The 27,845-nt window shown below is 41.2% G+C and overlaps 1 protein-coding gene across 1 annotated transcript; it reads right to left on the bottom strand.

Annotated features, from left to right (window-relative positions):
* Positions 1-27,557, bottom strand: LOC135550703 (adenosine receptor A2b-like). Its single transcript, XM_064981745.1, has 3 exons — positions 27,452-27,557; positions 26,774-27,217; positions 1-5,643 (listed from the first exon to the last, which is right to left on the bottom strand). Exons 2-3 carry the CDS (start codon positions 27,091-27,093, stop codon positions 4,872-4,874), a joined length of 1,092 nt encoding a protein of 363 aa, XP_064837817.1. The 5' UTR covers positions 27,094-27,217; positions 27,452-27,557; the 3' UTR covers positions 1-4,871.
* Between the last annotated feature and the right edge of the window lie 288 nt (positions 27,558-27,845).

Raw genomic sequence — 27,845 nt, 5'->3', positions numbered from 1 at the left:
TTTCAGTTTTTCAGAAGGCTTTGTATATTTATTATTTGTTCTAAACTAAAATCATTGAAAATTGTTGTATAGGTTTGTAAACTCTTCCTATAAGAATATGAAAGTCTGACCTGTAACAATATAAGCATAGCTTTTATTAACAAAATCATTTGCCATACATACAGATCTTCTCGTGTTAAATAGCAGTATTGGTTTACAGTTGTAGTCAGTTGAGTGAAAGGATAATTATTTAAACATTGAACATCATAGACGTGAACCACAGTGGACTGTTTAGTCTACTGATTAGTGGCATCAATACTATAACATGTGCAAACACACAGGTTGGAATGGAAGGCAGGATCACTATGAAAAGCTTGTTTTTATGTTTTTTTCTCTTTCATTCATCATTCACAAGTCATGCTTGTTGAAGGCTTTTACAACCCACAGTATCTAGCAGGGTTGGGATCAATTCCATTTCAATTCAGTCAACTCTGGAAGTAAACTGAGATTCCAATTCCACATTTTGCTAATTGAGAAGCACTTTGGGAAATTGGAATTTTAGTTTATTGACTGAAGTGGAATGGAATTGACCCCAGCCCTGGTATCTTGATGCTAAGGTCACATTTGAGTGAAGAAATGATAGTAATACCAGTACAGTGCAGTCTCAAATGGAATGTACTTGAGGTTCTACACACTCCTATAGTTTAGCCCTTGAAGTTGAAGAGGTCAAGGTTGATGAGTATGGTGAAGAAATAAAAAAAAAACAAGGAAATGGAAATACTGTCCTCCAATTTGTACAATATATTACGAATTTGTAAGTGCTTAAGATCCCGTTCAATCTCTTTAACCTTGTGAACACTCGAACAACACTACACAACACATTTTATCTTAAAGCATAAAAATGTAATAGCGTTATCTAAAATGTCAGTGCATTTAAATCCTCATCTGACCACACGGAGGATGGCTCTTCTCAAAACAGAGGGGAAAACCACCTTCGTTTTAGCACCAATTGTGTGCCATTATGTCCAAACGGAGCCTCCTTAAACTGGAATTATTTTGAGGTTTGGTTTTCTATCTCCACACAGGAAATATGTGCAAGACCATACATTGGGTGGTCAAGTAGAGAGAGACATCTTGGAATTCAAACCAAGAGCAATGCACCGTCTATTTAACAGATCTGTCTCAGACTCACAGATACAATACCGCAATGACACTCTTACACTGACAAAGCATGTTTTTGTCTTTCACAGAACAAGAACTTGTCAGCCCCCTACAATTTGGTTAGGCTGAAGTGTTCTTAGCAGGGTTGGGGTCAATTTGGATTTTTTAAATGTATTTAAATGCAAACCATGATTTTGAATTGAAGGAAGTAGAATAGAATTCAAAGCAATTCAGAATAAATAACCCATTTGAATTTAATTTAATCCTACTTTCTATTTCAGCAACTCAATTCTGAATGGACCCTGGATCCTTGATTCGTTCAATAAAGAGGGACCTCCTTAGCATTGTGTTGACTGATTTGGCTTGGTGGAGTGAAGTGGTGAATTTAGGAGTTCTGACTGAGTGAGGGGGTGGAAACACATGGCTCTTAACTGCCATGCTGAGGACAAGGACAGACAGTAAGCAGTGGAAGTCGTTACAGTCTGACATTATTGAGTATTAGAAGCCACCTGGTTTGTTTCAGTTGACACTTAAATCTAAGTGTCCATGTGGAGACGCCAGCCTCTCTCTCTTCTCCTTTTGTTACAGAGAGACATTTAGGCAAATTATCAGAGCTGTGTTCATGTGAGGGATGTGTGTGTCCATGTTAGGGTTGTATAATGGCCCTTCTAGGGATGCCAAGGGAAGAGGGTATCCTAGATTTGTTTTCTCATATAATTTAGGCTACAGTAAGACCCTAAAATAAGTCATTTGTCAGAACAGATAATGTAAATCTTTAATTTTAAAAAGGGATGTCATGAGTAAGTAATAATCAACCTTTCAAATAATGAGGCATATACAGTTGAAGTCGGAGGTTTACATACACCTTAGCCAAATAAATTTAAACTTAGTTTTTGACAATTCCTGACATTTAATCCTTGTAAAAATTCCCTGTCTTAGGTCAGTTAAGATCATAACTTTATTTTAAGAATGTGAAATGTCAGAATAATAGAAGAGAGAATGATTTATTTCAGCTATTATTTCTTTCATCACATTCACAGTCGGTCAGAAGTTTACATACATTCAATTAGTATTTGGTAGCATTGCCTCTAAATTGTTTAACTTGGATCAAACGTTTCGGATAGCCTTCCACAAGCTTCCCACAATAAGTTGTGTGAATTTTGGCCTATTCCTCTTGACAGAGCTGGCATAACTGAGTCAGGTTTGTAGGCCTCCTTGCTCGCACACGCTTTTTCAGTTCTGCCCACAAATTTTCTATAGGATTGAGGTCAGGACTTTGTGATGGCCACTCCAATACCTTGACTTTGTTGTCCTTAAGCCATTTTGCCACAACTTTGGGAGTATGCTTGGGGTCATTGTCCATTTGGAAGACCCATTTGCAACCAAGCTTTAACTTTCTGACTGATGTCTTGAGATGTTGCTTCAATATATCCACATATTTTTCCTAACTCATGATGCCATCTATTTTGTGAAGTGCACCAGTCCCTCCTGCAGCAAAGCACCCCCACAACATGATGCTGCCACCCCCGTGCTTCACGGTTGGGATGATGTTGACTTGCAAGCCTCCCCCTTTTCCTCCAAAAATAATGATGGTCATTATGGCCAAACAGTTCTATTTTTGTTTCATCAGACCAGAGGACATTTCTCAAAAAAGTACAATCTTTGTCCCCATGTGCAGTTGCAAACCGTAGTCGGGCTTTTTTATGGCTGTCTTGGAGTGGTGGCTTCTTCCTTGCTGAGTGGCCTTTCAGGTTACGTCGATATAGGACTCGTTCTACTGTGGATATAGATACTTTTGTACCTGTTTCCTCAAGCATCTTCACAAGGTCCTTTGCTATTGTTCTGGGATTGATTTGCACTTTTCGCACCAAAGTACGTTCATCTCTAGGAGACAGAACGCGTCTCCTTCCTGAGCGGTATGACAGCTAGGTGGTCCCCTGGTGTTTATACTTGTGTACTATTGTTTGTACAGATGAATATGGTATTGGGCTGATTTCTTTTGATTTTCCCATGATGTCAAGCAAAGAGGCACTGAGTTTGAAGGTAGGCCTTGAAATACATCCACAGGTACACCTCCAATTGATTAAAATGATGTCAATTAGTCTATCAGAAGCTTCTGAAGCCATGACATAATTTTCTGGAATTTTCCAAGCTGTTTAAAGGCACAGTCAACTTAGTGTATGTAAACTTCTGACCTACTGGAATTGTGATACAGTGAATTACAAGTTAAATAATCTATCTGTAAACAATTGTTGGAAAAATGGCTTGTGTCACGCACAAAGTAGATGTCCTAACCGACTTGCCAAAACTATAGTTTGTTAACTAGACATTTGTGGAGTGGTTGAAAAACGAGATATAATGACTCCAACCTAAATGTATGTAAACTTATGACTTCAACTGTATTTGTGAGTGATGATTTAAATATTGTTTTTTTTTTGCCAGACGTCTCAACCTACAAATATCCTCTGTGTCTGTGAATTTCAGATGTATTTTTTCACCACTCAGTCAGTCTTCCTCACCACATTCTGTATATTCCTGAGCTTTCTCCATGACACTAAAGAAGCCATGACATTTTCTAAATTTAAGCAGAGCACAATAACACTCCACAAGTTTATATTCTGTTTAAAAATACTTTTCCACTCCGAGCTGTGTTGCGTGTGTGTTATGCCCTCTCACTGGAGAGTTTACTGATGTTGCTGTCATAAATTGTTCCACTGGGCAGACTTTCCTATGTCTGTTTTTTACACAAGACCTGTACTGAGCAAGTGCGATGTAGCCCATGATGAACAATACAGTACACATCTCAGCCAGGTTAAATAAATGTTTGCTACATGACAATAAATAAAATACCAAACATTGGTATAAAAGTTGAACAATTGATGTATATTATTTTGAAAAGTTAAGGCTTAGAAAAAGCAATGTTTTGAGTTATGATTAATGTGTAGGAATGGTAAATTATGTGTTATCTTGTAGTAATCGGTTCATTTCACAGTCCTGCAAATCCAGTTCGCTTTGACAAAATAAAAATAAAATCCTTAACAGTTGAAATCATAAGGTGAACTGTGCCATTGTTCACCCCAGTGCATTTGTTATTGTTTTTGTTTTGTTGATGAAACAGAGGAGAGAAGCATCCAGCAGAGTGGCTGTTCTAATGCATGTGAAGTTATATCAGAGGGAAAAAAAACTAGAAGTTCGTTGTTTGAAGTAACTTATTTGTTGTTATAAATTGCAAAAGGCAGTTTTACCTAATACGGATTCCAGCTTTAAAGTAAATAAGACTCTTGCCTGCTTTTCACTTGCCTGGTCCCAGATGTGTTTGTGGTGTCTTGCCAACTCCTGTGGCCATGACAATGACCATAGGAGTGGGAAAGACAGCACAAACACGTCTGGGACCAGGCTACCTTTTCATCACCTGGCCCCTGATACTCAGATTAACTCATAAGCAATTCTCCCCATTCAAGGCAGATCATCTATTCAGTTTCACATTTCATCATACCCACTCTCTTTGTTCTGTAAACATTTATAATCTCACTTAAAATGTCATTGAAGAATACAATACAACAATAACATGAACACAGATAGTATTTTGGGGGGTTGGGTCTCTCCTTGAGTCATACCCCTGGCCTGTGGCCCCACACTTGAAGTAAAGTTATGTAGGCGGGGCTAGTCGCCTCACGAACACTGGTGTCTTCCCTTACAGTAAAGGGTCATGCCCCATGTAGCCCCACCCCTCAGAGTAAAGGGTCAATGGTCATGTGGATCTGGTCTCTGTTCCGCCTGCTCCCATTGGAGGAGTGGAGGTAAGGCTCATCCTTCTGACATAGGACATGACGCGTCAGGATCTTTCGGAATGTGTTCCTGAAGTCCTGGATGCGGTAGGCATAGATAACGGGGTTGACGGCTGAGTTGGCATGTGACAGCATGATGGCTATGTACATGACGGGGGCCGGCTTGCACAGGTCCTTGTAAAACAGGGTCAGGCAGTTGAGGATGTGCACGGGCAGCCAGCATAGGGCAAACAGCCCCACAATGATGGACAGAGACTTGGCGGCACGGATCTCGCGTTGCAGGAGCCCGTGATGGTGGCTGTCCCCATTGCTGCTCACTGAGCACTTGAGTTCAATCTGGTGCATCTGCTTGCGGGCCACGGTGAAGATCTTCACATAGATGCCCAGCATGATAAACAGAGGAGGCAGGACGCAGCCAAAGAAGTTGAAGTAGACCATGTAGTGCATGTCCACCACACTCTCAAACAGGCAGTTAAGCTTGCAGCTGCTCAGGAAGTCACTTGCACTGCCCAGATCATCCACCAGGGGGGGGATGGTGGTACTGGCATTGTCCCCCAAAGACTTGCCATTCGTCAGGCTACTGGAGACATTCTGACGGCAGGAAGTCTCCTTCAGGTTCCAACCCAGGAATGGGATGAGGCCGATGACGAAAGACAGGATCCATAAGATGGCGATGATTCGTCTGGCCCTCGTACCCGTCACCAGCTCCTTGTACCTGGATAAGAGGATGAGGGAAGACCAAAAAGACGCTGGTTAATATCCATGGGGGTTATTAATGGGTCTTATTTTCTTTCCCTAAGAGTTGTGACTGAGTGCCCTTAACGGCCACAGTGGCCCTCTATCAAGCATTATGGTGCTTATGCTGCACACCTATTCATGATTAAAATAACGTAATATAGAGTTATTACAGAAAGACAATAGGGCAATAGAGAAGCAAATATGCTGTCCTTAAAGTTCTTCCAACTGAACATTAAATTAGAGCCTGTGATAGGAGTAATATATCATTTCCATCTTACTGTCTAAAGCAGGGTACCAAAACATAACGAGACATCATTCCAACAGACTTCTGGGTGGTTCCACCAATTAGGTGCCTTTTGAGTAGTGTAACTTGGTAAAAAAAATATATAATCATGTTTTCCCATCTCAAGAGGTTCAATACCAAAAAGTGTTACCGATTTCATCGTAATTCAGTTATAAATCCCATTGTGACAGAGGGAATGGGGGAATAAAAGCTTCACAAAACAATTGAAATTGTGAAAACGTTTCTAGCCTGTCTATCTGTGGGTAACATTGGCGTGTTATGCTCGAACCAAAAAGAAAAGGACCAGATCCAGCTCACCTACTTTAACACTATGATTTGACTATTAGATGTTCAATGTTTCCTTGAATAAGATTTTTTTTAAAGCATAGTTTCACCATATTAAAACAAAAGTTCAGTTCACGTAACAGAGTTGATCTTAAAACAAGGGACAGTTTTTATGAATCACTAAATCATATGAAATAAATAATAATCTTCAGAAATGACTTTGTCAAACCACAAAATCTCTAGGGCTTTATAATGATGGTGAAAACTTGGAAAAATGTTGGTGTTAAGTGGGTTAAAATCACAGTGGGTGCACAGAGGGACATGTCAAAATGCACAATTATTGCTCTTTAGCAAGTCTTTATTCATATAAAAAACCTGATTTATTGAACTTTCCATGTGGTCTACACTAAAGGGCACTTTATTTAAAATAACAGGCTTTTAAAATGACAAATTTGTGCACAATTTCTACTTAAAATAAAAGACACTCATTTCGTGGAACGACCTTTCTATTGATCGAGGTCTGCGTATGAATGCCATTGGGCTCCATATGCTCTGTTCCAATATCCATAGCATAGGCTACCACTTATTAAGGAATGTGTTGTATAGGGAATGCATTCTAAGTGGCATGTTAGTATTAATATTGGAACGTTGCGTAATCTATGATGTAATCAATGTAAGAATTTGCCTAAGAGCAAAAAAGCTGAATCAGCTGCAGCGAACAGGAGTATTGCACAAAGAATGAGAATTTGGCAATTTGTGATGTGTTGAACAAGTAAGAAGTTAAGAATTTACTTATGTATTGGCTAACTGTTACACCACATTTCAGTGAGCACATTGACTCCGAGACAGGCATGTGAAAGGAAAAACCGTCAGAGTACAACTCATCACCTGTCTAAGAACAACAGTCTATCTATACAGTGATGAACACACAGAAGTTATACAGTGCCTTCGGAAAGTACCCACAACATGTCTATATAAGGTCCCACAGTTGACAGTGCATGTCAGACCTACCCGTAGCACTCACGTCTGTAGTCATGAAGTGCTCTGAAAGACTGGTCATGGCTCACATCAACAACATTATCCCAGAAACCCTAGACCCACTCCAATTTGCATACCACCCCAACAGATCCACTGATGATGCAACCTCTATTGCACTCCACACTGTCCTTTCCCACCTGGACAAAAAGAACACCTATGTGAGAATGCTATTCATTGACTACAGCTCAGCGCTCAACACCACAGTGCCCTCAAAGCTCATCACTAAGCTAAGGACCCTGGGACTAAACACCTCCCTCTGCAACTGGATCCTGGACTTCCTGACGGGCCACCCCCAGGAGGTAAGGTTAGGTAACAACACATCCACCACATGGATCCTCAACACAGGGGCCCCTCAGGGGTGTGTGTTCAGTCCCCTCCTGTACTCCCTGTTCACTCATGACTGCATGGCCAGGCACGACTCCAACATCATCATTAAGTTTTCCGACAACACAAGTGGTAGGCCTGATCACAGACAAAGATGAGACAGCCTATGGTGAGGAGGTCAGAGACCTGGCCGTGTGGTGCCAGGATAACAACCTCTCCCTCAATGTGAACAAGACAAAGGAGATGATCGTGGCCCTGTCCTGTTTGGCCCTGTCCGGGGGTGTCCTCGGATGGGGCCACAGTGTCTCCTGACCCCTCCTGTCTCAGCCTCCAGTATTTATGCTGCAGTAGTTTATGTGTCGGGGGGCTAAGGTCAGTTTGTTATATCTGGAGTACTTCTCCTGTCCTATTCGTTGTCCTGTGTGAATTTAAGTGTGCTCTCTCTAATTCTCTCTTTCTTTCTCTCTTTCGGAGGACCTGAGCCCTAGGACCATGCCTCAGGACTACCTGACATGATGACTCCTTGCTGTCCCCAGTCCACCTGGCCGTGCTGCTGCTCCAGTTTCAACTGTTCTGCCTTATTAATATTGGACTATGCTGGTCATTTATGAACATTTGAACATCTTGGCCATGTTCTGTTATAATCTCCACCCGGCACAGCCAGAAGAGGACTGGCCACCCCACATAGCCTGATTCCTCTCTAGGTTTCTTCCTAGGTTTTGGCCTTTCTAGGGAGTTTTTCCTAGCCACCGTGCTTCTACACCTGCATTGCTTGCTGTTTGTGGTTTTAGGCTGGGTTTCTGTATAGCACTTTGAGATATCAGCTGATGTACGAAGGGCTATATAAATACATTTGATTTTTGATTTGATTTGGACTACAGGAACAAGTGGACTGAGCACGCCCACATTCTCATCGATGGGGCTGTAGTGGAGCAGGTTGAGAGCTTCAAGTTCCTTGGTGTCAACATCACCAACAAACTATCATGGTCTTAAACACACTAAGACAGTCTTGAAGAGGGCACAACATAGCCTATTCCGGGTTCCCCGGGCGCCGAAGATGTGGATGTCGATTAAGGCAGCCCCCCGCACCTCTCTGATTCAGAGATTTCCTTACGGCGGAAGTTCAGCGTTACGGCAGGATTTAAATTGAAAAACAATGTTCCTGCGTTAGCGGAGAATGTAAACCAGTGGCAAACCATGACTATAGGACCTAGGCCTTCAGAGGAACCAAACATCTTCCATTACGTTGTATCAAACTCAGAAATAAAATAAAAAATTGAAAACATAGCATCACTTTATGAACCCGACATTGTATATGTTGTAGTCAGACCATTCTAGTTGTAGTGAAGGAGGAGCAATGCTTTTTGATGACATTATGAATGAATCAAACAGACCTGTCCGTGCTTCAGGCTGCCGCACACACAGTGACAGTTCAGCATGGACACAACATGACACACAGAATAAAATAATGCAACTAGCAAAACAAAAAACACACTGTTTACATAACCTATAGTAGCCTAACACCACTATCACACTATCACCCATAGTAATAACAACAGTGTCACATCAACAGTGACAGGCTCAAGGTGCTGAATGGACAGCGACCGCAGGCTAATACCTGTGCACTCCATGGAGCTGAAGGAGAGACAGGTTTGGTCAAACACATAGACACGGCTGATAAGACAGGCAACAGCAGTCACACACAGCATCAAATAACGTTAAAGATAAAGCATCCCATTCACTCCAGTAGGCCCCTTGAAATCAGAACAATACAAAAGCACAACCATTTCATTTCCAAAAGGAAATTAACAAACCAGATATTACTTCCCTTTGCAAATATATTTGATCACGTTCATCACACTAACCGGTGATCTGAGGTTTAAATGCAACAATGATTCACAGTCATTATTTTCAAAGAGCTGTCTAACAGCAAGCAAGCTGCAACTAAACAGCACCACTCACCAGATGATGATCATTTGGAAAAGAAGTTTGAAAGAAGTTCATCTTGATCATCCTGTATAAACACAAACTCACTTCCTTGACAACAAACAAGAACTTTGAGGAAATCTGTCAGAACAAGTTTACAAATAAAAAAACATATTTATTCCTCATAAAGGGATTTTAAAGATACGGAAATGAGTTTGAACTACTGGAAAGATATCAGGGAGGTAATTGTGATAGATGTGGTAAAGAGGTCAATGGAATTCATACTGTGGGGGATAGATGGATGCTGGATTGGCGCACATTCGACAAATCTGATCTAAGAAAGCGGATATTTCCGTCATGATTTATGTGTTGCAACAGGCCACAATGTGGTTATTGCTGCATAACATGTAGAAGAGTTCCCTTTTACGGTTTAGAAAAAGTGACTGCTAAACTCCCATTTGTATAAGCTTTTAGAATACCGTAATTGCTGGACTATTAAGCACACCTGAATATAAACCGCACCCACTGAATTATTAAAAAATATGTATTTTGTACATAAATAAGCCGCACATGTCTATAAGCCGCAGGTGCCTACCGGTACATTGAAACAATGAACTTTACACAGCCTTTAAACGAAACACGGCCTGTAACAAAAATAAATAGAAACAAATTAACAAAAATAAATTTTAACAAACACGGCCTGTAACAAAAATAAATAGGCTTTAACGAAACACGGCCTGTAACAAAAATAAATAGGCTTTAACGAAACACGGCTTGTAACAAAAATAAATAGGCTTTAACGAAACACGGCCTGTAACTAAAATTAAAACAGTAGCCTACCAAGAAAGTCATTGATCACTATCTTCCTCCTCCTGTGCACTGAAACCACTGAAGTCATCTCCTTCGGTGTCGGAGTTGAATAGCCTCAGAATTGCTTCATCCAATGTTGGATCATTTTCCTTGTCGCTCTCGTCACTTTCATCCGGAGGCAAATACCCCGCTGAGCTCATGCTGCCCTTTCAACACGAGGCAGTCCAGCCTTTCGAAACCCGTTGATGATAGTGGATTTTTTGACAATGCTCCACACTGTCAGGACTCACTGGCAGACATGACCAGAAGATGCTCTTCGCCTGCGGCCCGTTTTAGTGAAGGATTTCTCCCCACTTGTCATCCAAGCCTCCCACTGAACAAGGAGCGCCACCTTAAATGCACGATTTACACTGATGTCGAGTGGCTGCAAATACTTTGGGCCATCTGCTTTTCTTCCCTCTGAAAGCTTTTGTTGTCTTTTTGCACTGAGTCAGTTCCTCACGCTGCTGTTTCCAACGTCTTATCATCGACTCATTAAGGCCAAGCTCCCATGCAGCAGCTCTATTTCATTTTCCAACAGACAGATCGATCGCCTTCAACTTGAAAGCTGCATCATATGCATTTCTCCGTGTCTTTGCCATGATGAGGGTGACAAAATTACTACCGTAATCAGAATGATGGGAAGTTTGAGCGCGCTCGATTTACGTCACATTATGTGACGGTGCTCAGCTTTTTGGCGGCATGAATCTTGTGAAAGCGGGAAAAAGCCTTAAATTAGCCGCGTCATTGTATAAACCGCGAGGTTCAAAGCGTGGGAATAAAGTAGCGGTTATAGTCCAGAAATTACGGTAACTAGCACACAGAAATCAGTTTTGAACTGTAATGCAGTTGATTGGTAACGATGACATGAACATGTGTTGGGGTTGACATCCATACAAGCATTATACTCTGGTTTTTACCTCAACATAGTGTGAAATACACATATAAATAATAGCCTAAATGTAGGGTAATTTTGTTTGGGGGAGATTCGGGATGGAGATGCAGGTGGGAAAATGGTGCAATCTTTTTACTTCATGCTGTCTTGGCTGAGCTTCTATTGTCAAGCACTGGGAAACAGATTCCAACATCTCAGAAGAGGTGAGGTCTTTTCGTTTAGTCAGTTGCTTGTAATTACCTGGAAGGCTATAGAGATTAGCCTTGAATCACTATGAGTGACGCGGTGCAGACCAATTTATTGGATGCATATGAGAGCTTCCCGATGCGCCCGAAGTATGATTGCTCTGACTTCTGCAGAGGCCTGTATCACAGTAAATGCTGTACGGGCCACTGCAGACTTCAGATTAACCATGCAGAGCCAACGTGGGAAAACTACTGCTTGACCCAATGATTATTTTACTTTGCTCTCACTAGAGAAATGTCTAGGCCCGTCACTTTTTTTAAACGGTCCCACCCATTGCAAGTCAAACTGTGATTGGTTTGTTTACATCCCTGCTCATGAGAATTTCTCCTTTGCCAAGATAATCCATCCACCTGGCAGGTGTGGCATATCAAGAAGCATGATCATTTACAGGTGCACCAATAAAAGGCCACTCTAAAATGAGCATTTTTGTTACACACACAATGCCACAGATGTCTCAAGTTTTGAGTGTGCAAATGGCATGCTGACTGCAGGAATGTCCACCAGAGCTGTTGCCAGAGAATTGAATGTTCATTTCTCAACCATAAACTGCTTCCACCGTCATTTTGTCAGTACGTCCAACCGGTCACACAACCACAGACACGTGTACCCACACCAGCTTCCTCCTCTGGTTCTACACTGCCAAAAACGCTGCATATGTCGGCTTAATCAAAAATGACCTTTAAAGGTGCACTATACAGAAATCGCTCTGCCATTTCGTGGTTGCTAAAACTCACATTTCAAGGTGAATTTGGTTGGGTCACCCAAAAAGTTGCATATTGCAGTTTTCATTTTCTATTACGCAAGGTGTAACGCTTCAGCGATACAGATTGAACAGAGTCCTAACACTGAGTTCTCACACCAAACCATGAAACCATATAGCAAATATACAGTAGATATAGGATAATCAAATCAAAGTTTATTGGTCATGTACACAGTTTAAGCATGAACATTTGTTGTCACTGCTCATGTGACTTCACATTGCTCTGATTATAGCATGTAATAATGACATGTAATGTCATTATAGTTGAGTCACTAGCCACGATAATCATGTAAACGATATTTCCACATGATATTTCCTCTAGGACGACAAATATCAACGACTATTAAAGTAATCTACATTCACTCTGGTAAGGCATATGATATTTCTATACAGACTAATAGTTAAGTGCAATGGAAAAAATTACTTTTTGGTTTAATTCAAAAAGATGAAGTGGTCGTTCTCTGATGCAAATGTTTTTCCCATCCCTCCTCATGAAACAGCCACAATTTGCCAGGACAAATTTCATACAAGTTAAGTTTCACAGGCAACAGTAGCTCAATTGACAAGATAACCGTGGCTTTCAATCATTACCTACAGTGTTAGTATTGTAGCTCCTCAGACGCCAAGGCCTCAAAACAGATGACTGGGACTTTAATAATGCAGCAGTAAATGATTCTACCTCTCTCCCTATTTCTCCATTTCCCATCACCTCAGTGAAGAATGCTGTGCCCCCAGTGCCATCAATAATCCACAGACAGCCATGACCATGTTTAGGGACCTGAAGTGATGGGCCCTAAGGCTATAGGGTGGACACACACATCACTCCTTCCTCTCTCTTCTTCTCTCATTATCCATACATTTCTCAGTCTCTCTCTCTCGTCTTAGTCCTCTAACCTGTAAGTCAAGCCCAGAAAGGTTTGTGTTCCAGACAGTGACTAATATCTGGGGGTGGACAGCTCTCTCACTCTCTCTGTCTCCCTCACATGCTCCCTCTTTCTCTCTCCCCCTCACACACTCTCTATTTCTGTCTTCCTCTCTCTCCTTCTCTGTCTCTTTCTCCTACTCTCTATCTCACTCTCCCTCGGGCCCTCTCTCACTCTCTATATATTATCTCCCTATCTCTGTCTCACTTTCTATATATTATCTCCCTATCTCTGTCTCGCTCTCTCTGATGGGCTGGTGACATTTCTCACTGTGAGGGCCAGTAAATGAGCGGCTGAGCAGATTAGTTCTGGCATGACGACAGCACGCTGGCATCTCTCTCACTCTCTCTCTGTCTCCCTTTTTTCTGTCCCTCTCTCCCCACACATCCCTTTTCTAACCCCATGGTTCCTGGGCTTCCGCCTGGTGCACATTGAAGCCCACAAACCTCTGCCAGGCTAGTACACAGAGTCAGTAATCACAAAGCACATCCGCTTAAACATGACAGAGATGTCCACAGTATAGCCTCGAACAGAGATGTCCACAGTATAGTCTCAAACAGAGATGTCCACAGTATAGTCTCAAACAGAGATGTCCACAGTATAGTCTCAAACAGAGATGTCCACAGTATAGCCTCAAACAGAGATGTCCACAGTATAGTCTCAAACAGAGATGTCCACAGTATAGTCTCAAACAGAGATGTCCACAGTATAGTCTCAAACAGAGATGTCCAAACAGAGATGTCCACAGTATAGCCTCAAACAGAGATGTCCACAGTATAGCCTCAAACAAAGATGTCCACAGTATAGTCTCAAACAGAGATGTCCACAGTATAGTGTCAAACAGAGATGTCCACAGTATAGTCCCAAACAGAGATGTCCACAGTATAGCCTCAAACAAAGATGTCCACTGTCAGGATTTGGCCAGGGTTGTTTCGGGTTTTGGTCACTAGATGCCCCCATTGTGCTTTTTGACCTTATGTTTTTTCCCTTGTTCCCCATTATTATTTGCACCTGTGCCTCGTTTTCCCCTGATTGTATTTAAACCCTTAGTTTCCCTCAGTTCTGTGCTCTGTGTTTGTATGTTATAGTGTTCTGTGTATTCTTGTCTTCATGCTCTTGTGGAATTCTGTTTTTGTTTTTGAATATCTCTTGAGGCTTTTTTTGTGCTATTCCTACACCTTTTGTTTGCCAATTTTGTATTGAAGGACTTCTCCTTTTTAATTAAATACACCGTCTTAAGTACTGCTGTGTCTGCCTCATCTTCTGGGTTCTGCTGACTATTCGTGGCTCAGTTGGTTAAGTGACTGTTTCTCACTCCGGAGACCCAGGTTCGTAACCGGGTCCTGACATCCACGGTATAGTCTCAAACAGAGATGTCCACAGTATAGTCTCAAACAGAGATGTCCACAGTATAGTCTCAAACAGAGATGTCCACAGTATAGTCTCAAACAGAGATGTCCACAGTATAGTCTCAAACAGAGATGTCCACAGTATAGTCTCAAACAGAGATGTCCACAGTATAGTCTCAAACAGAGATGTCCACAGTATAGCCTCAAACAGAGATGTCCACAGTATAGCCTCAAACAGAGATGTCCACAGTATAGCCTCAAACAGAGATGTCTTCAGTATAGCCTCAAGGGGAACAGGTGTTTCTCTTTGACCCAGTGGCAACCTCATGATTCTACCCCCAAGCCATAAGACTCCTGAACATCTAGTCAAATGGCTACCCAGACTATTTGCATTAGGCGACACTTTGATTATGCAAATCAAATATCACTTTGATTATGTAAATATCCTGCCCTCACATGGCATAGCACCAGCAGTACTTATAGATCGGCTCAAGAGATTTGAAGGTGTGATATCTCTATGTGAGATGTGTGATATTATCTGTAGCCACAGGCCAAACTAGTACAGTCATACCAGGATTTAGAGGCTTGGATTCATGGCGATGAGGTGCCACACCTTGTGAGCACATTCTGCTGTCACTATAGAAGAGAGTAGGTCTAACAGTAAGACTCTCAGGTGGAATCTGGTCTGGGAAATGGAATTATCATCAACACTTTAACGCAACCCAGAGCCATACAGTAAATGTATTGCTTGGATGGAAACAATGAATAATGCTGGTGTGTATGAGGCTTGGCTTTATGGTTTTGTACAAATGACATGTGTGAATTTTCTTCAATGTGTTGCAGAATTGTGATAGATAAAGGTGGTGAGGAGTGGTTACTATTTACACTCTTTGTTGCTGTATTTACATCATATATACAGTGGGGCAAAAAAGTATTTAGTCAGCCACCAATTGTGCAAGTTCTCCCACTTAAAAAGATGAGAGATGCCTGTAATTTTCATCATAGGTACACTTCAACTATGACAGACGAAATGAGAAGAAAAAAATCCAGAAAATCACATTGTAGGATTTTCTATGAATTTATTTGCAAATTATGGTGGAAAATAAGTGTTTGGTCAATAACAAAAGTTTATCTCAATACTTTGTTATGTACCCTTTGTTGGCAATGACAGAGGTCAAACGTTTTCTGTTAAGTCTTCACAAGGTTTTCACACACTGTTGCTGGTATTTTGGCCCATTCCTCCATGCAGATCTCCTCTAGAGCAGTGATGTTTTGGGGCTGTTGCTGGGCAACATGGACTTTCAACTCCCTCCAAAGATTTGCTATGGGGTTGAGATCTGGAGACTGGCTAGGCCACTCCAGGACCTTGAAATGCTTCTTACGAAGCCACTCCTTCGTTGCCCGTGTTTGGGATCATTGTCATGCTGAAAGACCCAGCCACGTTTCATCTTCAATGCCCTTGCTGATGGATGGAGGTTTTCACTCAAAATCTCACGATACATGGCCCCATTCATTCTTTCCATTACACGGATCAGTCGTCCTGGTCCCTTTGCAGAAGAAAAGCCCCAAAGCATGATGTTTCCACCCTCATGCTTCACAGTAGGTATGGTGTTCTTTGGATGCAACTCAGCATTCTTTGTCATCCAAACACGATGAGTTTTTACCAAAAAGTTATATTTTGGTTTCATCTGACCATATGACATTCTCCCAATCTTCTTCTGGATCATTCAAATGCTCTCTAGCAAATTTCAGACGGGCCTGGACATGTACTGGCTTAAGCAGGGGGACACGTCTGGCACTGCAGGATTTGAGTCCCTGGCGGCGTAGTGTGTTACTGATGGTAGGCTTTGTTACTTTGGTCCCAGCTCTCTGCAGGTCATTCACTAGGTCCCTCCGTGTGGCTCTGGGATTTTTGCTCACCGTTCTTGTGATCATTTTGACCCCACGGGGTGAGATCTTGCGTGGAGCCCCAGATCGAGGGAGATTATCAGTGGTCTTGTATGTCTTCCATTTCCTAATAATTGCTCCCAGAGTTGATTTCTTCAAACCAAGCTGCTTACCTATTGCAGATTCAGTCTTCCCAGCCTGGTGCAGGTCTACAATTTTGTTTCTGGTGTCCTTTGACAGCTCTTTGGTCTTGGCCATAGTGGAGTTTGGAGTGTGACTGTTTGAGGTTGTGGACAGGTGTCTTTTATACTGATAACAAGTTCAAACAGGTGCCATTAATACAGGTAACGAGTGGAGGACAGAGGAGCCTCTTAAAGAAGAAGTTACAGGTCTGTGAGAGCCAGAAATCTTGCTTATTTGTAGGTGACCAAATACTTATTTTCCACCATAATTTGCAAATAAATTCATTAAAAATCCTACAATGTGATTTTCTGGATTTTTTTTCTAATTGTGTCTGTCATAGTTGAAGTGTACCTATGATGAAAAGTACAGGCCTCTCTCATCTTTTTAAGTGGGAGAACTTGCACAATTGGTGGCTGACTAAATACTTTTTTGCCCCACTGTACATTATCTGTTATGTGTGATGACATTAATGTAGTAGAAAAGACCTGTTGCCTGAAACAACTGCAAAAGCCAAAGACTAACTTTATTGAGACAGCCTGACAATGTTTGGGGCTCAATAGTGGCAAGTCCACACACTTAGTTTGGCAATACCATCCTTCTGAAAAAAGCCTCTAAAAACCAGTTTAGTCTCATTAGCAGAGGAAAGCAGCTTTTCAAGGACACAACACTGGTTCTTTCTGAGCAGAGAGAAACATGTGGGGCCTGAGAACATGAACTGAAGAGACTGCTGGTGAGAGACAGCTAGGTGAAGAAAGCCCTGGCAGGTTTGTTAACTCTTGAAACATGGATAGCCAGAGGCTATGCTATTGGATCTTTCCCTTCAAACGGTATGGTGTGGGTGGAAGAAAATACATAAATAGTTTGATGTCTCTTTCTGGGAAACATGAAAAGGAGACAAAGGCCCTAAAATGGGTGTGTATTAGTGTTGTCAGAGGGTGCAGAACAGAGCTCCATCTCTCATGGTTTGAAGCATTTGAGTCTGCCTTTTCACTTCCACCAGAGCCAGCTGTGAAAACACTCTGATCTGAGGGAACCACAGTCCCACAAGACGAAGGCCCAGGCACACACACACACACACACACACACACACACACACACACACACACACACACACACACACACACACACACACACACACACACACACACACACACACACACACACAGTCACACACAGTCACACACACACACACACACACACACACACACACACACACACACACACACACACACACACACACACACACACACACACACACACACACACAGGCACACACTCACAAACACATACACAAACTAAATAAATTACTAGAGTAGAGTAATTTGAGCTGACCATATACCTTTCTCATTACCACGTGTGTGATGTGGGTCTGAGGTAAAGGGGAAAACCGTAAAAAAGGATGTTTAAATCCGTCTGGATTTCTAAAATGGAATGTAGTTATGAGACTATATAATACATTTGCTGGCATTGAGCAGCAACCTTTCTGTATATGATTATGAGATGTCCTTTTATTTAACACCCCCTGAGGAATAGTCTGTCTGACTCTTCACCCATGAAGGAAATAATGTGAATTACATACTGGGAAGGGAAAATAAAATTTGACTGATTGAGGACATTCTTGGGAAACATCTGTAAATGGAAAAGCAGCAGTTTGCCTTAAAGGGCAGGTTGCACAAAATATTTCCACAAATCTAACAACGTAGATTGATGATATTTCATTCGAAACGGTCTTTATGCAAAAGTTTATAAAATAAACACATTTTACACTTCTATTTTCACAATTTAAATTACATTTATCAAAAAAGCCCTTCAGTCATATGCGGGTCCTACTTTGTACCAAATGATTACGACGACTACCAACTAGAGCCGATTATGATTTTTCAACGCCGATACCGATTATTGGAGGACCAAAAAAAGCCGATACCGATTATTTGGCTGATTTTTAAAATGTGTTTATTTATTTGTAATAATGACAATTACAACAATACTGAATTAACACTTATTTTAACTTAATATAATACATCAATAAAATCAATTTAGCCTCAAATAAATAATGAAACATGTTCAATTTGGTTTAACCTTTTGCGTGTAGGGGGAAGTATTTTCATTTTTGGCTAAAAAACGTACCCATTTGAAACGGCCTATTTCTCAGCCCCAGAAACGAGAATATGCATATAATTGTCAGATTAGGATAGAAAACACTCAGTTTCCAAAACTGTAAAAAATATTGTCTGTGAGTATAACAGAACTGATATTGCAGGCGAAAGCCTGAGGGAAATCCAATCAGGAAGTGCCTCTTATTTTGAAACCTCTCTGTTCCTATGCATGTGTCACGTTCTGACCTTTATTTCCTTTGTTTCGTCATTATTTAGTATGGTCAGGGCGTGAGTTGGGGTGGGCAGTCTATGTTTGTTTTTCTATGATTTGGGTATTTCTATGTTTTGGCCTAGTATGGTTCTCAATCAGAGGCAGGTGTCATTAGTTGTCTCTGATTGAGAATCATACTTAGGTAGCCTGGGTTTCACTGTGTGTTTGTGGGTGATTGTTCCTGTCTCTGTGTTTGTTTTCACCAGATAGGCTGTTTAGGTTTTCTCATGTTTATTGTTTTTTGTTAGTTTATTCATGTATAGTGTCTTTATTAAAAAACATGAATAACCACCACGCTGCGTTTTGGTCCGCCTCTCCTTCACCAAAAGAAAACCGTTACAGCATGCCTATCCTCCATTTAAAGGGATATCAACCAGATTCCTTTTTCTATGGCTTCCCTAAGGTGTCAACAGTCTTTATACATAGTTTCAGGCTTTTATTTTTAAATTATCATTTCGAAAACAAAACGTTTATTATTTCAGTGAAATACGGAACCGTTCGGTATTTTATCTAACGGGTGGAATCCCTAAGTCTAAATATTTTTGTTACATTGCACAACCTTCAATGTTATGTCATAATTAAGTAAAATTCTGGCAAATTAGTTCGCAATGAGCCAGGCAGCCCAAACTGTTGCATATACCCTGACTCTGCGTGTAATGAACGCAAGAGAAATGACACAATTTCACCGGATTAATATTGCCTGCTAAACTGGATTAGTAGTTATAATTAGTGATTATGATTGATTGTTTTTTATAAGATAAGTTTAATGCTAGCTAGCAATTTACCTTGGCTTCTACTGCATTCGCGTAACAGGCAGGCTACTCGTGGAGTGCAATGGTTAGAGCGTTGGACTAGTTAACTGTACGGTTGCAAGATTGAAACCCCTGAGCTGACAAGGTGAAAATCTGTCGTTCTGCCCCTGAACAAGGCAGTTAACCCACCGTTCCTAGGCCGTCATTGAAAATAAGAATGTGTTCTTAACTGACTTGCCTAGTTAAATAAAGGTATATAAAAAAAAACATTTAAAAAATCGGAAATCGGCGCCCCAAAATTACCGATTTCCAATTGTTATGAAAACTTGAAATCGGCCCTAATTAATCGGCCATCCCGATTAATCGGTCGACCTCTACTACCAACAGTGGAGTCACCATGAATCTGAGGCTAAAAACAGGTTCTGTGCACTGACCACCGATGTTACAGTCCGTCCAGTGGACCATGACACAATGTCGCAAGAACGTCCTAAAACTGTCCTCAGTGATGACCCGGGACCAACTAGGAACTAGACAAAACCTCCAGGGGATCATGACACAACATCCCAAGAGTGTCCTAAAAACATCCCTGGGGACAAAGGTTCATGAGGTGGTCACCTGGAATGCATTTCAATTAACAGGTGTGCCTTGTTAAAAGTTAATTTGTGGAATTTCTTTCCTTCTTAATGCTTTTGAGCCAATCAGTTGTGTTTTACCTGTTTGGTAAAAGACCAAGTCCAAATTATGGCAAGAACAGCTCGAATAAGCAAAGAGACACTCCATCATTACTTTAAGACATGAAGGTCAGTCAATACAGAAAATGTAAAGAACTTTGACAGTTTCTTCAAGTGCAGTCGCAAAAACCATCAAGTGCTATGATGAAACTGGCTCTCATGAGGATCGCCGCAGGAAAGGAAGACCCAGAGTTACCTCTGCTGCAGAGGATAAGTTCATTATAGTTATCAGCCTCAGAAATTGCAGTCCAAATAAATGCTTCACAGAGTTCAAGTAACAGACACATCAACTGTGACTGTGTGAATTTGGCCTTCATGGTAGAATTGCTGCAAACAAACCACTACTACAGGACACCAATAAGAAGAAGAGACTTGCTTGGGCCAAAAAACACGAGCAATGGACATTAGGCCGGTGGAAATTTGTCCTTTGGTCTGGAGTCCAAATTGGAGATTTTTGGTTCCAACCGCCGTGTCTTTGTGAGTAGTGTTGGTGAACGGGTGAAATGATGATCTCCGCATGTGTATTTCCAACAGTGAAGCATGGATGAGGAGGTGTGATGGTGCTTCATGGTGACACTGTCTGTGGTTTATTTCGAATTCAAGGCACACTCAACCAGCATGGCTACCACAGCATTCTGCAGCGATAAGCCAACCCATCTGGTTTGTGCTTAGTGGCACTATAATTGGTTTCTCAACAGGACAATGACCCAACACACCTTCAGGCTGTGTAAGGGCTATTTTACCAAGAAGGAGGGTGATGGAGTGCTGCATCAGATGACCTGGCCTCCACAATCCCACAACCTCAACCAAATTGTGATGGTTTGGGATGAGTCGGACTGGAGAATGAAGGAAAAGCAGCCAACAAGTGCTCAGCATATGTGGGAACTCCTTCAAGACAGTTGGAAAAGCATTCCAGGTGAAGCTGGTTGAGAGAATGCCAAGAGTGTGCAAAGATGGAATGAAGGCAAAGGGTGGCTACTTTGAAGAATCTCAAATTTAAAATATATTTAGATTTGTTTAACACTTTTTTGGCTACCTCATGATTCCATATGTGTTATTTCATAGTTTTGATGTCTTCAGTATTATTCTACAATGTAGAAAATGGTAAAAAATAAAGAAGAACCCTTGAATCAGTAGGTGTTCTAAAACCTTTGACCGGTAATGTACCTATTCAGGTCACAGCACCAATGGGACAGACTAGTATCATACCTAGGTCTCCTGCAGGCCACAATAATTTTACCCTGCTAAGTTTAAACGTAGGCATTAGATCAGGGAGCTTACACAAATCTTTAGGTCTCAGACAAGTTTAATTACACCTACATCGCATTTCAGGTGCTATCCCCTACAGCCTTGGTGGCCATGTCTAAAGGCACTTTGACCCCTGCTACAAGGGAACGGCTGACACTGTTCCGTCTTTGGTGGGTACAGTAACAACAAAAATACATGTTTCCATTATACAACAGACTTTATTTTTAAATAAAATGTTGCCTGAATGTGTGTGTGTGTTATTTTGTTCCTGTTCCTGTGAGTGTCTGTGCATGTGTGTGTAATACAGGTTGAGTCTGTATGTGCGCATATATACCAGTACACCAAAGGTGGTATACATATGCATTGATAAAATCTTTATGAAATCATCCATAACCCCTTCATGAATGTTGCAGTATCATTCACCCTAACTTTCATAACACATTAAACTTCAATCATATGTAATTTCAAAACAAAAGTCCTGTTTTCATTACAGTATTATAAGTTATGTTATATTACAAATACCTGGTTAAATTGAGTTTGATGGTGTTATTGACTGGTTTAGTTCTGCGCAGCACAAGACGTTGATAGCCTCTGTTGAGCTGAAGCCAAGGTGTGAGCTTGTGGAACTAATGCAAGTCTTCAGGTTTCAGGCAAGTTTTTATTTTTCCTTTATTTAACAAGGCAAGTCAGTTAAGAACAAGTTCTTATTTTCAATGACGGCCTAGGAACAGTGGGTTAACTGCCTTGTTCAGGGGCAGAACGATAGATATTTACCTTGTCAGCTCAGGGATTCAATCTTGCAACCTTTTGGTAACTAGTCCAACGCTCTAACCACTAGGCTACCTGACACCCCACGTTGAGTTCACTATGAGTATTCTTGTATGATGTTTATGAGTTTGTCTGTGATGTGATTGGCAGTGGGGGGGGGGGGGGGGGGTATATGCATCAAATTGAGGAAAGTAGTACATAACTGTTAGGTGGCCACATACAGGTGATCACGTCTAGTTAGGGCCTTTAGTTTTCCTCCTGGCTGCAGGACCAATCAGGCCTCTGGATTCCTGTGAGCAGGAGAAACTCCTGCCCTTAGTCATACTATATGCTGATAAACTGCAATTTCAAAATAAATACCCAGTTGATGTTCCAGTTCTTGTCTTGTGAGACAGAAGGTGCAAAGATTTTTTTCTCTATCTGAACCAATTTGTCTCCTCTGTCATTGGGCTGCCAGGCTGGCAGACTGTGTGCCACTACCAGTGTGCTCCTCTGCCGCCTCCAGCTCTATATCAATAAGATGACACTCTGAGGCCAGCCGGCTAGCTATCGATCCAGTGGGCCCAGCCATTGTCTCAGACTCAGACTGAGAGGGTGAGAGAGGTCTGATTATCTACTATAGCGCCCTTTAAAGTGTACCAGGGGCGGTGCCTTAAGGTGTACATCAATATGCCATTACAATCTTACTGCTTTTCCAATGATCTACAGCTGCTTTTCCAATGTCTCTTCGGGCACCCATTGCCTATCAAAAAAACAAGCCAGAGCCCAGTGCCCCCCACACTATAACATAGGTTTTTATAGGCCTACTGAAAGTATAGGCCTAGGGTTATCTATACAATGAAGATTAACAGTCACGAAATAAACCACCAGGAATGCGTTGGTCTGTGTGGTGTGTTGTAGTTGTACGCCTAAATGACTTGTCTACTTCGACTGCAGATTTTTTAAGTTGCTTGTCTTTGGAAATATTAGGGCAGCACAAGGAGGCACACTCCGGATGAGCCACGGTCATTTGATTATCGGGCTGATTATTAGCAGGCTGAATACCTGGTCTCAACTAAGGCCTATTTTACATTGCCTTATTTTTATAACATTTATTCAGTGCCCCAGACTTTTATTGGCCCCAAGGCTGTAGGCCTGAAGTAAAATGTTAACCGCCAATGTCCTTCTCTCACATTTTCTCAAGACTTCTGAATTAGGCCTAAAACCATATCAGTACAGACATAAACATATTTTCTATTTTGAACAGAGACATCACTTCTATACCACCGATTACAAGTAAAAGTTTACCTTGATTTATGGATTATTATAATTATAAATCAAGGCAAGGCATCTCCTAAATTGGTTCAAATTGACAATTTCTATTGGAGTAGCTAGTTTTCCATCCAATTGGCAACAGATTTTTATGTGAATATTCCAAAAATCTGCATAAAAACAATATGCACATTTTCCCACTAGATATGTCTTTCCCTCAAATATACTTGTTGCATAAAGATAATGAAGTAGTGCACATAAAAAACTTTTGGGGTTAAATTCCCATTGCACCAAATAAAAAATACAAGTTCAATGGGTTTCCATCACGTTCAACTCTACTGATGATTTTGTCACAAAAAATGTTGACGTTATATAGTGAATGTGTCCACTCTGGTCGTGGCAGGTGTGCTCTAGCCAACAGTTAGCAGATACAGTGCAGGTAGGATAACCTACATGATGAGATTAATATGGGAGAAAAAACAAGATTATTTGTATTTGTCAAACTGCAGACAAGTATCGATCATCATGTCTCCAGAATAAGACCCTCAATATTTATTGGAAAGGAGAATCAATCACCACGCGCACTTTCACCACCTTGTGTGAAGTTCATCATAATATATTTAATCTGTAGCCTAATAAACTGCATTCTTTCCAAAATCATAGTGGGAGGACAACAGAATCTATCTATCGAGAGACTTCAAGTTTACTTCGATTTGATGGCTATTATATCAATATTGGTGCATAAAGGCATTTCCATCGCCATTTCTGGCATAATACATTTTACAGACACAGAAAGATCCAACCTTGTCGAGGGTATTTTGTATTGTCGGCATTTGGAAAGTTTACTGACAAATTTGCTGTTTCCATCAGGCCTGTCATGACATTTCTTATCCAACATGTATTTTACTTGCATAAAAAGGTTGAATGGAAACCTTGTTACTGAGGGACAAATAAATCAACTGAAAGGTGGGTCCCCATGTGTCAGACAAAAAATACCCACCAACACAGGCTCCCCACATGGATGTGTTTTGTGCCCAGTCCTGTACACTTTCTGTACTTTCCCATCCTGACAGACACCTCATCAAGTTTGCTGATGACACTGCCCTGAATTGCCTGTTGCATTATGATGATGAACACCGTGGCCCAATCCTAAATGACTTTGGAAAAAGGTGTGATGAATCACACTTGGTCCTCAAAACCAACAAGACCAAAGAGGTGTACAGATTTCAGGAAGCGGACAACACCCACCCCTGCAACATCTATCAGGTCAGGTCATAAGAGTTTGTAGTTGAATACAAATATCTGGGCGTCCTCTTGGACAATAACATTCAGTGGAGTAAATGTGCAGGCCTGATCTACAAAAAGTGGCACACCCTGATCTGTTTCACCTGTCCTTGTGCTTGTCTCCACCCCCTCCAGGTGTCGCTCATCTTCCCCATTATCCCCTAGTTATTTAAACCTGTGTTTTCTGTCTGTCTGTGCCAGTTCGTCTTGTATGTTCCAAGTCAACCAGGTGTGATATTTCTAAAATATATCAAATATTTGTAGATTTGTTTAACACTTTTTTGGTTACTACATGATTCCATATGTGTTATTACATAGTTTTGATGTCTTCACTATTGTTCTACAATGAAGAAAACCCTTGAATGAGTAGGTGTGTCCAAACTTCTGACTAGTACTGTCTGTCTAAGAGAGCTGAGAGCAAGTTCAAACAAAGGGCTCTATTCAATCCGTATTGTGGAAGTTCAGCATTACAGGGTGATTTAAATGTATAGGCAATGTTCCCACAATAGCAGATATGGTAAACGCTGCATAAGTCGGCTCAATCGGAAATTACCTTTAAAATTCTATCGCTTCAACAATACAGATTGAATAGAGCCCAAAGTGTAGCAATAGTTATAGACACAGATGAGGTGGCATAGAGGGATGATAAGAATGCAGTTAAAATCCCAGGTAACAACATGGTGAAGAATTATTACTGTACATGTATGAACATGCACAATGTAATCATGTATGTCAAAGATGCTCATGTGATCACTGTTTGTAAGACGGGTTGTTTGTGTGTATGTCCCTAACCTTGCCAACAGACAAAGACCACTGAATGGATTGGTGGTTCACCAATCACAGCCATTATGGGCTCAGCAACAGTACCAAATGGTGATGTGTAATGAAATCAGAGTGGGCATACCCAGGTAGGTCGGTAGGAAGATTTATTTCTTAAACAACATTCTTTTGGGTCCATATGGCAACGTCCTGACAACTGGTACACTGAATGTCCTGGCAACATCCTAAAAACGTTCTGACGTGGTTTACAATGAGGTCCCGAGAACATTCTCCTGTGACCATCACGAGCCGTCCCAATGACAGGCAAAAATTATGTCCTGGGAACTGCCCAAAAACCTTTTTAAGGGATGTCCCTGGAACAAGCCTGGGAACTAGCCAAAAATCTCAAGTGGACCATGACATAACGTCCTGAAAAAGTCTTCAGGGACGTACACAGAACAAACAGAGAACTAGACAAAACCTCCAGGGGACCAAGACACAACATCCCAATAACGTCCTAAAAACATCCTTTTGATGTCCCCTGGACAAACAGTGAACTAGACAAAACCTCCAAGAGACCATGACACAACGTCCCAAGAATGTCCTAAAAATGTCCCTGCGATGAACCGGGAATTAGACAAAACCTCTAGGGGACAATGACACAGTGGCCTGACCACCAACCATTTTGTGACGTTCCAGGGGTTGTCCTAACAACTCATTAAATGTTGTTTGCAGGCTGTTATGAATTTGTATTGTGAACGTGTTGTCTACTGTATTGTTCTTGTCCTTTTTCTTAACGCCATTTTAAACGTGTACATGATACAATAAGGTCAGTAAAGTAGCCCTAATTGAAGTCAGTCTTAAAAAACATTTGTATCGGGTTAATTATTTGTATCTTTCCTTAATTACTCCTAAGTACATGCTATTGATTCACTTAAATCACAAAACACAGACGCTCAATGTTTGTCAAGCTATCAAAATGCATAATAGGGTACTCACCTGAGGGGTATTTTGACGGCCAAATATCTATCAATTGCAACTGCAAGGAGACTAAAAATTGAGCTTTGAGTCAGTACCAAAACAAAACAGGCAAGGAAAAGACATCCATAGAAGTCCAAAAATATACCGATGCTTATGGTTATGGCAAAGGGGATGGCAAGGCAACCCACCAAAATATCTGCCACAGCCAAAGACACCAAAAAGTAGTTCGTAGTGGTTTTCAGAGTGGTGTTGATGGCGACAGCCCAGCAAACCAATACATTGCCAGAGATGGATAAAATAGCTATAAATATCTCAAATACAATGTAGTACTGAATCATCTCCGCAAATATTTCAGAACATTAGGTCTGTCAGAAATAAAAGTGTTCTAGTGGGTCCAAAAGAGATAGTGTTTTTGCTGTATTCCAAGAAAATTCCAAAAGTATGGTTTGCGAAAACAGCCATCTGTGAAAAGAGAAAATACCATATAGGATACTTTACTGTTCTCCAACGCAAACCCTGTAATTACAATTGTTTGAAATGTGAATTATTTGCAGCTTCGTTATCATGCGTCTAACAACAATGATATGGTAACCTATTACAACTAGTCTAACCAAGCCACATGTTTGCCAATAGACTTCAAAAACATGTAAACTAATATCTGCAAACAATTTCTGAATTTCTTTTTGGGTTGCTTACCCCCTCTTGAAACTTTGCATGATTTGCCGGTCCTTTGAAAATATACTACACTCCTCCAAGTATCTGTTGCGAGGCGGTATTGGAGACTCACTTTGGAGACTCACTAGTTCCGTTCAACACATGGTATTTGAAGTAACGAAAAAATATATATTACAGAGTAGGCTAGCCACGCCTCAAATTCAGCGATGTCTACAGACGACGTGCAATTCTGCAAACCACAGTTCCTCTTTAATGAAGCTGAGACAAGAGTCATCGTGTGTAAAAGCGTAATTGGGCACCCGTTACGCACCCATTAAATGTGGTGTAAACAATGAACTAACATGCTTTCAGGTTGATGTAGTAGTTTTTTTTACTGTGCAGGCAAAATCCCACCCAAGGCATCTACATATGTCTT

This window comes from Oncorhynchus masou, chromosome 12 (assembly GCF_036934945.1).
Source record: "Oncorhynchus masou masou isolate Uvic2021 chromosome 12, UVic_Omas_1.1, whole genome shotgun sequence".
In the NCBI taxonomy this organism is placed as follows: domain Eukaryota; kingdom Metazoa; phylum Chordata; class Actinopteri; order Salmoniformes; family Salmonidae; genus Oncorhynchus; species Oncorhynchus masou.
This window is presented reverse-complemented; position numbering and strand designations above follow the sequence as displayed.

Coding starts and splice junctions, on each gene's coding strand:
- LOC135550703 (XM_064981745.1), bottom strand. CDS start 27,093: ATGATTCAGTACTACATTGTATTTGAGATATTTATAGCTATTTTATCC. Junction 5,644..26,773: donor GCCGTCAAAATACCCCTCAG/GTGAGTACCCTA, acceptor CCTCTTATCCAG/GTACAAGGAGCTGGTGACGG.